Raw genomic sequence first — 12,879 nt, forward strand, 5'->3', positions numbered from 1 at the left:
CCTGAAATAACGGTAGTAAGACTGATGATGGCAGCCAAGAGAGGACAAAACACTGTTCGCAGTTTCGTTACATTCGTCATATGTAGCAGCGACGAATATGAAAAGTAGGGCCTTAAAAAGTATTTAAAGCACCTTAAAAGTGTTCATATTTTGTAATGTAATAACTTCAATTAATTTAATTGGGCTTTTATATGGCTGACAAACGGCAAAAATCAAAATGGAGAACAACAAAGTAACAGAAATGCACCATACTTTTCAGTTTCATCTGTAAATGTTAATCACTTTACATTTTAAATATATGCAGTATATTGTGTTGCTCCGTCACTTCAAACTGATAAAATGAGTGTAACTAAAACATTTCAGTTACAAAGACAAGAAAAATAAGTAGAAGTCACTTCACTGGTATTAATTTTTCCTTTTTACTTTGTCATAAATGCAACCAAAGGTAAAACAAAAGTTGGTATTAAAGGTATTAGTATTAAAAACCTTGGTAAAATGCATTGCATTGCTACAGAATAGATTCTGCAAATAAAGTATTTGCAAGCATTTTTTTTAGCTTCAAAGATAAAATATCTTTAACAGATGGTAGATTATTAAAGTAGGTTGTACAGTTGTGCAAATGGTTAAAGCCATATTTAGATACAAGAGGAGGTATTATTTAGCAAAAAAAAAAAAAAAAAAGGTTTTCATGAACAGAGCAATGGCTAATGTATTGTCACCATAATTATTCAAAGCTAAAAACAGCAATAAACTGTTGGGAAAGGGCATAAATTCAAATGAAGAGAGAATTAGAATAAAAATAAAATAAAAACTCAAGTAAACTGAGTTTGTCTTTAGTGTCACAAAAAAAAGATTATCTTCATTTTAAAGACAAAATAATTTAAAAACAAATAATAGACAAAAATGTGTAAAGAAAAATAAAATGTCCTTTAGTGTCAACATTTGTTGAAAATTGTTTCATTTGACCATATTTTGGTCTTAAACTGGCCAAACATAAGAATAAAGGAGAAAATAAATGATACTCCAATTTCTTTAAACTTTAGTTAAAAGCTTAGCATCAAAACATTTACTTTGCTAACAAATTGCACTGAAGCAGGCAACATTTAAACCTGAAGCATCCAGATGAAAATGTTTATTATTACACCTTCAGTGCTGAATGCAATCACCTGAGGTTATTCCTTCATTACTGAATGTTATAGATAGTACACGTAAAAGATGGCCTTCATTTTAGGATATTCATAAATACACATTGTTCTGTAAACAATATGATAAAAACTACATCTTTTTAAAAATTAAATGTTATAAATGATCATTTATAGTAACAATAATTACATTAGTGCTACTCGCGATAAGAAAATAGTCTTATGAATTGCATAAAAAGTTTACAGCATCTATTAGATGTTTTGAAAGAGTAAATCGAAAGCATTTGTAAATCACACAACAAACACCAACACATTATTGCAAAGCTTATGAGAAACGTGCTTTCTTAAAATATTCCCTAAAATGTAAGGTACAATTTGTTGAAGGGCACAGAAAAGTTAAGTCTGACCTACTTGATAACAAACCATTCAGCTCAATGGTCATTATTAAAGCAATCTTCCCAGACTTCCCAGTTCTTTTTGGCTGATTTTAAATAGAAAATACAAAAAATATTTTAAATGATTTGAAACAGAAACTAAACGACACGCAGAAAGAAAGAAACAACACAAGGAAGGAATTGATAAAGAACATGGGAAAGTAAAGAAGTTCAAAAGAAAGTAAGTGAGTCAGGTAACTAAGAGGAAAAAAAGGAGGAAACAAGAAAAAAACGAAGGGGACAGACACAAAGAAAGAAGGACAAGAGGAGGAATAATGGGAAAAGTTTGCAAACAAAGTTGTTTTTATACTTATCTGCATCTGAAAACCACAGAAATCAAAATCTATACATGTAGAAACCTTTCAGGCAACAGGGAAGCCTCATTAAAATTTGTTGCATGTCATGATCATCAACAACTATTCGACATACTGGAAATCAATCATTTCCATTTAAAGCAGAAAAAACAGGACTCGGATTGAAAAATTCCTAAACTGACTTAAAGAGCTCCTAAAAGCAAATACTGACTTGTAGAGAGTTGAAGTATAGCTTGCTTAGTGCGCTCTCAACAACACTCCCAATAAATTCTTCATAGTATGTGACTTAATAAAAAAAGTTAAGCTAAAAGCTCTACAAATATTAGTGACGTAAATGACTGGATTTAAGAGAAGCAAATATTTCTACTCATGCAGGACGACATACATGATGTGAAGCAGCTTGCCACATGTTCATAACTTGCAGCTGTGTGCTGATAAACTCTCCCTTCATCAGTGTTTGTGTGCGCTTTAAGCATGACACAAGCTTCCGTTGGACCCGCAGGTGGCAGCGATGCTGCAGTTCTTCAGGATGGGGCTGAAATGGGAGGCTGCGTCCGCCTCTCTAGGAGGAAACGGCCTCATGGTGGAGAGGATCAACGCCAGACAGTCGGCTACGTTTTTGTTTGGGGCGCAAGCCAGAGCGGGGGTGTGGCCTGAAGAGTATCAACAGGTTAGAAAACTTGGACTCCTTTGGCGATCTCCCACACAGATGAATATTCTCGCTTACCGTCCTCATCTACAGCCATGACTGCTGCTCCTCTGCTCAGCAACACCTGCACAACAGTGGCCAGGCCTTTTCTCGCAGCAATATGAAGAGGCCTGCAGGACAAACGGGTTTTACTGTTTCATCAGTAAATTTATCCACATCGTCACGTTTTTTTTCAGGCGCCATCATGCTGGTGTGGGGCTCAGAGCTTGACAGCAACTCACATCTGGAGGGAGTTGTTTCTTGCGTTGATGAGGGAGGAGTCTGTGATCTCCCCAAGGAGCAACAGAGCACACATCTCGTGACCCTGCAGACAGAAGCATGTCGCTCATGAGCCTAAACAATGCTGCTTAGACTGCTGGTTGGCACCAAACTTTAGGTCCCACTCCAATCATAAAGAGTAACAGCGGACAGGTTTGTGTGTATGTGACCTTGCTGCAGGCTAAGTGAAGTGCTGTGTTATTGTTGACGTCCACCAGGGTCAGGTCTGGCTTCGCCTTGAGCAGTAAGAACTCTGAAAGGCAGATAACAAGCAACAACTAACAGGTTTATACATCACAATCATAAAGTTTTTAAACAGGATGTGAAACAACCTGTAAGCAGTAGAGCGTTAGAGGATCAAAACTACAGAAAACAAGAGCAAAAAGTAGTCAAAAGTAGGGATGCAAACAATTAATCGACGTACTAGTGGTGTATTAGATTAAAATTATTTCGTTTATTTTAGTGTTGTAGTTTGGCCGCCACCCAGAAGAGGGCCCCCTTGGTCATCCTTAAACGGAGCCAGAAACAAAGATGGGGCCAAATATTGGGAAACGAAGGAAAGTGGATATTTACAAATTAAGGAAAGCATTATTTAATTATCTTCCAAATAGAGAATTAAAAAATAGAATTTAATGGAAGTAAAGTAATGTTGCTATACACACTCATGTAGGTGGCGGTATGCATCTTAATGTTGTTTGCAATCCGCCATAATGAAAAAGAAGAAAAAGATGGCCACCAAAACAGAGCAGAAAAGAGAAACGATATAAACAAGTCTGGAGTGGGATGGAAAATACACTTTATGCGGTTCTGTTTTGTAATATAAACACTTGACAAGCTCCTTAATTTAACACCTTAAATTCAGCCGATAAGAACAATAAACTTTAGATTAACTCATTAATTAAGAACTTGCCTTCCTAGTCTAGAGCCAAAGATACCTTTGGTCCAAACAATCGTTAGTTACCTACCAACAGCCATGGTCTGTCCGCAGTCTGCTGCCACCATTACAGCCGAGCATCCAGAGTGATCTACGGCATTGACCTGCGCCCCGTGGGCCAGAACCAGCTGGAGCCCAGCAACACTCCCTGAATAAGCAGCTGCATGCAGCGGCGTCCTGCACGTCAAAACAAAACAGCAGAATTAATTACAACCTACTCAAGCTGCCATAAAATAAACCAAAATAATAAATACTAAGCTGGGACACCCGCTAAATATCTCATTTAATATGCTAATCTTTTCTGCCATTTGCTAACAGGGGAAAAAAAGCAATGTGTGGGATACTTTATTTATACCCCTCTGAGTTTTTTGCATTTTGTCATGTTGACGTAACACTTGTATATTTTATTAGGATTTTCTGTGAAGGACCAACAAAATACGAAATGTGTGCTATTATTTTGTAGAGTCACATTTCAGAGGTTTCAGGTATTTTGAAGTTTTGCTGAAGCTTTTCCGATTCTTTTAAAAACGTATTTAACCTCAGTCAGATTCTTTGGAGAACACCTAAACACCAGTTTGTCTACATCTCTGTAAGAGATTCCCAGGTCAGGTGAACTGCACAATACATCTTTATGTAGATTTTAGGCCATATTGTTGAGCCTCAGTGACAAGGCATATGAATACTTATGAGGACTATGAAACAAAAATAATGCATATCTTACTGGTGTTATTTAAATTATTTCCCTAAATTAAAATGCATTTGCATTTACATCACTTCAGATTCAAGGAGTAATTTCAATGCAAGTGTTTTTGATGTGAAAATGTAACGTACCGTCCTTTGGTATCATTAGTGTGAACAATATGAGGGCCAATCGTCTTTACTAGAAGGCCAGCAGCAGCATCATGTCCATTGATTCTGCGTGGAAAGCAAAAAGCACTTTAGTCTAATATAATCAGAATTAATGCATAAATTTAGTGCTTAAAGTTTATTACAATACTCACAAAGCACAGTGCAGTGGCGTGAAGCGATTTCCTTCCTGGTTGCTATAAAGTCTGTTCTCAAGTAAATTATGTAAACATCCTTCATGACCTAAGACAAAATATAATGAGGTTGATTCTTACGTATTCTAGTTGTATTCTTGTCCTTATTTGCTCATTTATTCATTAGTTAAGAAGTAATTTAATTAGGAATATTGTCTAAATTGACTAAAACAAAATTAGACCAAATTGTCACCATGGTAAGCGGCCCAGTGTGTGGGTGTGTAGCCCCTGAAGTCTAGCATGGAGTCCAGAGGGTCAGCCTTTTTTGCAGCTCTGAGCAGCATGTGGAGCAGCTTTGAGTGACCACAGGATGCAGCGAGGTGGAGCGGCGTCTTTCCCTGAGCGTCTCTGCACAGGGCAGAAGCCCCGTGTTCCAGCAGAGCCAACACAGAGTCCTCACTACCCAACATGGCCTGCAAAAATAAGAAGGCCATGAAACAGTTTCTGGATTAAATTAAAGTTCTAATGAAGCTAAAAAGAAGAACTGCAATGTGTGATGTGCAGCAACTCACAGCTCTGTGCAGTGCAGTAAAGCCTCGCTTATCTGCAGCATCTGGATTTGCATTTTTCTCCAACAGGATGTGGACACAGTCAGTGTGACGTCCTAAAGCTGCCAGGATGAGAGCTGTCCTAATAAACAAACAGGATTCGCTGCTTAATAAGGCTGGTGAAATTATCCTGGCTGGGAAAATTTGCTTTTTATCATACATGTGGTCTATATTGGGTATATTTATCTTAATATTTTTTAAATGAATCAAGATCAAGATACTCACTGCATATCAAATATTCTTTTTGTTACTCTTTTTTTAACTTTAAATATGAAATCTAATATTTACTTTCTGCCCCAGGGAAACATTTTTTCATTTAAATAGGATGTTTTCTGTCATGAATGAAAAAAAACAACTCATGCTGATGAGTACATCAGCGTTGGGAAAAAGTCGAATCATACAGCCACTCACTGCCCCTGCGTGTCCTGAGCGTCAATGACGCCAGCACTTTGTTCCCTGTTGACCAGTAAAAGCAGACAGTCCACTTGGCCTTCAGCAGCTGCGAAAAAGAAAGATCATTCAAAGACTAAAACTAGTTAACACATTTGGAAATACTCCAAAAACACAAAATCTTACCACGTATTCTTGACTAGTGTCCAGTACAAACATCTTATTACACTTGAAATAAGACAAAACTAACTTACAAGTAACTTTTCAGCAAGAAACAGGAGCTTGTTTTAAGTCAATCATTTCCTAAGAACGATGAAAAATGTCTTGCTCCACTGCAAGATTATTTCACTGCTTCTTCGTCAAAATTAAGGAATTACTGACTTAAAACAAGCCATTTCTTCCTGCAAGTCACGTTTAAGTTAGTTTCGTCTTATTTCAAGTGTACCAAGATGTTTGCAATAGAAACTAGACCCAAAACACTTGGTAAGAGTTTGTGTTTTTGCAGTACATGCCTGCCGCGTGCAGAGCAGTCCGCTTCTGCTTGTATTCCTTCAACGTGTAGGAAGCCTGGTGCTCCAACAGGACCTCCACACATTTGGAAAAACCTCTCTTTGCAGCAAGGTGGAGCGCAGTCTGGCCTTCAATGTCCCGCACATCCAGACTGACGAGCGTCTCACAAAGCAAATGCAGTGCCTCACAATGCCCATAGTAGGCCTGCAGACACAAAGTAATTAGTAGAAATAAAAGGTTCTTGTGAAGCATTTATAGTCGTCATACTCACGGCTAGGTGCAGAGGACTGACTGGAATATTACTTTCAACCTCTTCAAGACAATTAAAAGAAATCTCCAACAGCTGCAGGAGCAAAATAATAATAAAAAAAGCCATTACTTGCAGGCTGCAGTAACTAATGTCAAAAAAAACAAAAACATAAAAGTCACAACTGACCAGTTCCAGATGCTGTTTGTTCCCATAAGCTGCTGCGTAGTGAACAGCACTGTAACCTCTGCTGTTCTTCAGAGTGGGATTTGCCCCGTTGTCAAGCAGAAAGTCTAAACACCTGAAATCAGCAGACAGAATGAGATGCTTCAGTGTTTTTGTCCCTGAAAAATAAATAAGAAAAATATCCCTTCTTGTAATCTGAGTTTAGCTTTAAAGGACATTTCTGTTTGACATTTTCTAGTGGCAAAAACAAATAAAGTGTTATTATTATACGCAGCTCATTTGAGACTGTGCTTTGAAGCAACATGCAAAAAAACCCCACTGGATTATGTACAGATACACTTTAAAAGCACCAAGTTTTCAACTAAAAATTAGGTTTACTTACAGAGAGGCTTCTTGTTTTCTTTCCTCACTGAGGACTGGCTCGGATTTTGTTTCTCCTCTGTGAATAAAAACAAGTCAGTTTCAGCTTAAACGGCTGATGAGAAACTTGAGGAAGTTTTTGATTAAAATGACATGAAAAGCTTCTCACCCACAGAAAGTGTGTGAAGCAGCAGCGTAGTGCAGAGGGCTGCAGCCCGTCAGATCCGCCTCGTTGAGCTCCGCTCCGGCTCTCACTAGAGAAATTGTACACTGGCTATTCCCATTGGCTGCAGCGTAGTGCAGAGGAGATCTGAGACACAAAATAGAGAGGCTTAAAAAATGTTAAAAATGATTTTATGCCACGCTGCAATCTGCTGCTTACCTCCCCAAGTTGTCCTTTATATCCAGTTCAGCTCCACTGTTTATCAGTAAATTAAGACACTCAACATTTCTGCAAAACAAACAAATATCAGAGGGAACATCTAAGAAGGATTCAACATATTTTATGAGCACAAATGAAAAAAGGATTAGAGTTTCACTAATAGCATTTATTTGACCTTTTAGCAGGGAGGAAAAGAAGCAGAGAAAAAAAAAAAAAAGGTATTGCGGCTGCATCACAGATGGTTTTATTAAATGTAGTACCTGCTCTACACACAACAAACACCCAAACTTTTAATTACAGGTAGACGTCCCCTCTAAAAGCGATGCAAATGCGGAAACAAAACTCAAAGAAGAGTAACGTCAGCTAATTAAATAATCAAAACAGTTCAGTTCTTCCACTTAGTCCAGTACCAGATTTTCTTTTTCTGGTCAAGCTTCAATCTGAAGCCGGGCTGAGTTCGATTGTGTCTGATCTCTCACCCTCCAGAGGCGGCTGCGTGTAGGCAGGTCCTCCCATAATCGTCCTGCGTGTTTATGTCAAACTCCAGGGTTGGGATCTGGCCATCCTGAATCACATTGTAAAACTGGCCTGAGGCAAAAACAACAACAAAAAATCCAAATAACGTTCAGCCATAGCTAAATCAACCTTGATGACAGCTAAAATCCTGATAGAGAGCTGGTGGACTTAAAGGGATCCTCACCGTTAGAAAGTAACTTGCGACAACAATCTGGGAAGCCAAACAGCGCCGCAAAATGTAGAGGAAGCATCCCGTGAACCCCCTGTCTACAGATCACAGTAATTAATTAGCTAATCTCTGCAACAATAATAAAAAAAAACATACAGTGGATGCTTTTTGAGAATTCATCAAGGATTTCTAATCATTTTTTTAAACCATAGATATTATTTAAAAGACTCACCTGCCCCTGGCTGCTCCGTTGGTCAGCAGAGTGCTGGTCAGCAACTCCTGACCGTATCTGGCAGCAACGTGGAGAGGAGTGTTTCCATTCATGTCCACACAATCAATCTCACCTCCTGAATGAAGAAGACACATCTTGCATATGACAAACCCTTTAATCACCATCAGTCAAACGGCGCAGCAGGATGATTGTTACCGTTTTGGATCAGAATCTGGGAGCTTGTGAAGCGTCCGTGCGTTGCAGCCATGTGTAAAGCGCTTTTTCCTTCTTTGTTCTGTTCAACACATTAATAATTAACATTTAATATACCAGAGGTCTTTAAGTTCTTGTCTTGAACACATTCAAAGCAAATTCAGACTCCTTTCCAATTTTCATGTGCAAAAAACAAATAAAAATAAAATGAAGATTTCACTTCGACTGGATTTGCTCAGCCTTAATTAAGCAGCTTTTTTGTGGTGTAATGTTAACAAAAGTGAGAAAGGAAAATTATTGATCAGAAACCTTGGAAAAACTCTTTTACCTTAATCATATTTAATATTTTTTTGCTTACACAGAACAGCTTCATAAGTACAGAAACATGAACTGCTGGGCAATTGAAGTGTGCCTGATAGATATATTTTTTTAAATTTTCTTTTTACCTATGACTATTAAATCTTAGTCATTTTCAAGCAAAAATATTTTAAACTAAAAGCATTTTAATAAAAAAAGTTTCATAAAAGTGTAAAAGCGAAGTCTATTTGCAGTTAAAGATTAAAACAAGCATTCAAAATGTTAAAAAAATGTTCAGCACCTAAGCAAACCTTTAAAGTACTTGTTCAAATCCTCAAGATCAGTAGATTTAACATTTAGATAAATGATTAAATGCAGTAAATCTGGAAGTCCATTTTGAATCCTTCCTACAAATACGTTTGATTTTATAGACACATTTCACCTGAATGTTGACATCAGCACCGTTGTTGACCAGGAGCTCAAGACAGAGCACGCCGCTGGAGGAGATGGTGGCCAGATGCAGCGGCGTGTTGCCTTGGTTGTTGGCCTGGTTGATGTTGGCGCCGCAGTTCACCAGTTCAGTGGCCACAGAGTCCTGGCCCGTGTGACAGGCCATGTGAAGCGCCGTGTTCCCAAAGCTGTTTGGCTCATCGGGCTGAAAACAAGGAGGGGAAACAAAATAATACAAAACTCGCTCAATTCAGAACGTATTTTTTCTTTCTCACCAGACAGATTATTTATGTTTAAAAGTATTGAGGCGTTTAGTTTATTCGACTAAGCTACGGCAACTTTTACCTCCACCTGGAGTCTCAACAGACACCTGACCACGTCCAGGTGTCCGCTGGCGGCCGCAGCATGGAGCGGCGTGTAACCATGCTTGTCTTTGCATGCCACGTCTGAAATGTAGGACACCAGCAGCTTCAAGACGTCCAAATGTCCTGCAAGAAGAGACTTACATTTACTACAGGAACCTGTGTTCACAACATAGGAAAACACGTTGCTGCATAACCAGCGAACTGAAACTAGTTTAAAGCCTTTTCTCATCTGACCGTTGTAATAAGAAGACAGAGATCCTTAAAATCTTACAGATTCTCAGAACTTTCACAAAGTTACCAAATATTGTCAAGATGTTGATGAGGAAATTGAATCAAAATGTGCTTTAGCACAGGATCAGTTTAATATGCACCAGGTATTTGCAGCTTATTTGTATAGTTTTAATAGATTTGCTTGCTTTGTAGTTGAACTGTACAGCAGGTAGTACATGCCACATTAAAATATAAAATAAAACCCTTCAAATGTGTTATTATGGTGTTTTTTTCAGTTAAAATTGTTCAGAATGGGCTTAAGTTACTGAAGATGCAGGATGGAAAACTGTAAAGCTCTTTTACTTAACAAAGCTGCTGAAGGTTCTTCAAATATTTAAAAACTTTAATTCAGGCTAAAGAGGTTTTATATATAACTTTACTCACCGAGATGTGCAGCCCAGTGTATCGGCTGTCTGTCCTTCTTATCTTTGGCATTTGCACTGGCTCCTTTACGCAAGAACAAGTTCACCATCTGTAAAACACAACACCTGGGTAAACATGTGCGTCTATGTTTATCCAGGTGTTGGATAAACACCTGGATAAAAACGAGCTTGTCAATTAGAAATCCCGAGTTATACCTTTACACAGACAAAATATTTCAGAACAAGACGTTCAAACCATGACGTGCTTTATTAAAGAAAGTAAATCTGCTCTTAAATCTGGTCACAAAGATTTAAAAGAGGACATAACAAGTTCATATGTTTTTTTTTTCTGTCATCTTTACAGGTTACCTCAGCATGGCCGCTGTGTGCTGCGTGATGTAGAGGTGTTCTTCCCAGTTTGTCCGCAACATCCAGGCTGCAAACATATGGTATGAGGGCTGCAGCGCAACCTGTGGCCCAGTTTGCAGCTGCCATGTGTAGGGGAGTATGCCAGAATTTGTCGCGCGCGTTGAGTTCTGCTTTGTGTTTTAGGAGCAGTTCTACAGCCCTCTGCGGTTATAAAAAAATATACATACATATCACATGTTAGGCTGTTAAATCAAGTAGTTGCTTTTTTAAATGCCTTTTATTTAGAAAAAAAGTAAATAAAAGTACTTCATTTCTCGAGGCTGCGGCTCGATGTAAAGGAGTGAGCAAGCCCTGGTCCTTAGAGTTTACATTTGCGCCTGTCGTAGAGAGCAAAATCAAAAACAAGCTTCTCAGCTGCACACTGTTTGTACGTTTTAGTCCTTATGCAGTAATCAAGACTGCTTTGGTTTACCTGCATTTATAAGTAGTTCCATGACATGAACATCACCCAAATAGGCAGCAGCATGAAGCGGTGTGCTTTGTTCTTGGTCCTGGAATTTGAAATATTTTTAAAAATTTAGTGGCAGAAAAAAAAAAATTCTCAAACAAGAATATTTTAACTAAAAATGCACATTTTTATTTAGCTGTAATCTACTGTCAGGATAATAACAATGGAAGATCACAACATCCCTCTGTTACTCTTAAGTTTTAACAGTTTAAAGTTGAAATTTTACTAAACACTTCAGCAATTTATTGAGCTTTTAAACCCCATCTTTGATTTAAATAAGCCTAGCGATCAGTGATAATTAGTAGTTGTACCAAGCAGAGCCACATACTGATTTTACTGCTATATTAATAGTCATTATACAATCTTGTGCCAAGCCTCTTATTCACTGTGATTTATTTAGATTATCTTATAATAGCAAAATAAGTCCTAAATGAGTTATTATATTTGATAGACATCCCATAGCCATAAGAAAATTGTAAAAACTGATAATTTTATAGCCTTAAGCATTTGCCCAAGATGTGTAGCAAACAACTTTGACATCACAACATCAGCTCCAGACAGGATGATCCTACCTGAGCGTTGACACTTTCGTTGTGCTCCAATAAAAATGAAACATCTTCTGCATTTCGGCTGAATATGGCCTGTATCAGAGGAGACTAAAGAGAAGACATTGTCAACACGTACAATAAGAGCAGTAAGGGATATGCTATTTAAATCACCTCATTCTCTCTGATTAAGGTAAAAAGCAAAGCTCGAAAAGGATAAAAACGTTGAAAGTTATGTTTTAAAACGCCTTTCCTTTCAGCCTTCAAATAAATGAAACAAAATCTCGATGGTAAAGGATCTGTGACACAATTAGCCTGAAGGAAAACTTTCCTCGTAGTGCAGCTATGATGACTAGCAGCTGTGCACAACAGTGAAGAGTCGAGTAAGTTTGCCCAAAGTTTATTAATATCACCGCAAAATCAGTGTTTACTACCTGGTCCTTAATTCTTCTCAGCTCCATGTCCCAATCACTCAGAAAGCTTCTTCATTGAGACTTTGTGTAAACTTAGCAGCATATCAGTTAGTTAGCCTAGCTTTAGCTTATTTGGCAACTGGGATGTTTGGAGCAGTTGCAGAACATCGCGAGAGGACTTCGGGGAACGGGATTTGAAGGGATTTGGTTATAAAGCCAGCTTTCTGTCAATAGTACCGATGCAGAATCTGTGGATGGAGATGAAAATTAGGGTAATAGTGAGGAGGGATTCCAGCCTAAAAAAATTAGAAGATCTCATTACCGATAAATCCTGAAAATTATCTGGAAAACATGCTAAAAGCTGTCCAACTATTACAAGAGGAGTCTGTAATGTCAATAAAGACTTTTCATTTGATAATTTGAGAAGTGGATAATTAATTTCTATCGCTGCAGTTTCTTTTACCAAAGAGTTAGTAATTTCTTTCTCATTTTTTTTTTAATAAAATTGAAACTCCTTTATACCATTTGAGTATCTTTTTAAATGTCAAATTTTCCATCAGATGAACAACTTTGCTGATTAATTGTGACGTAAATCACCAAGACTAAATAAAACACGGGACAAAATGAAAACTGAGTGAGAAAATATGTAAAATATTAGAAACATTTAAGTTATTTCCCTTCTCGGCCTTCATTCACGACACCTTCAGGTGAAGGTGTGCTACAGTCGATCATTCACA

The 12,879-nt window shown here is 37.9% G+C and overlaps 1 protein-coding gene across 1 annotated transcript; it reads right to left on the minus strand.

Moving 5' to 3' along the window:
* Positions 1 to 400: 400 nt before the first annotated feature.
* Positions 401 to 12,316, minus strand: LOC106954717 (serine/threonine-protein phosphatase 6 regulatory ankyrin repeat subunit C-like). Its single transcript, XM_015044426.1, has 28 exons — positions 12,164 to 12,316; positions 11,757 to 11,840; positions 11,149 to 11,227; positions 10,983 to 11,053; positions 10,677 to 10,877; positions 10,330 to 10,417; positions 9,656 to 9,798; positions 9,303 to 9,515; positions 8,567 to 8,645; positions 8,372 to 8,486; positions 8,155 to 8,237; positions 7,934 to 8,042; positions 7,455 to 7,523; positions 7,242 to 7,382; positions 7,095 to 7,151; positions 6,716 to 6,827; positions 6,551 to 6,622; positions 6,282 to 6,483; positions 5,791 to 5,878; positions 5,344 to 5,461; positions 5,025 to 5,244; positions 4,793 to 4,880; positions 4,623 to 4,706; positions 3,823 to 3,968; positions 3,028 to 3,110; positions 2,821 to 2,903; positions 2,618 to 2,709; positions 401 to 2,543 (listed from the first exon to the last, which is right to left on the minus strand). The coding sequence occupies exons 1-28, from the start codon at positions 12,188 to 12,190 to the stop codon at positions 2,359 to 2,361; spliced, it is 3,132 nt and encodes a 1,043-aa protein (XP_014899912.1). The 5' UTR covers positions 12,191 to 12,316; the 3' UTR covers positions 401 to 2,358.
* Between the last annotated feature and the right edge of the window lie 563 nt (positions 12,317 to 12,879).

Source organism: Poecilia latipinna, unplaced genomic scaffold, assembly GCF_001443285.1.
Source record: "Poecilia latipinna isolate Pla-1442-1.1 unplaced genomic scaffold, P_latipinna-1.0 Scaffold674, whole genome shotgun sequence".
Classification (NCBI taxonomy): Eukaryota; Metazoa; Chordata; class Actinopteri; order Cyprinodontiformes; family Poeciliidae; genus Poecilia; species Poecilia latipinna.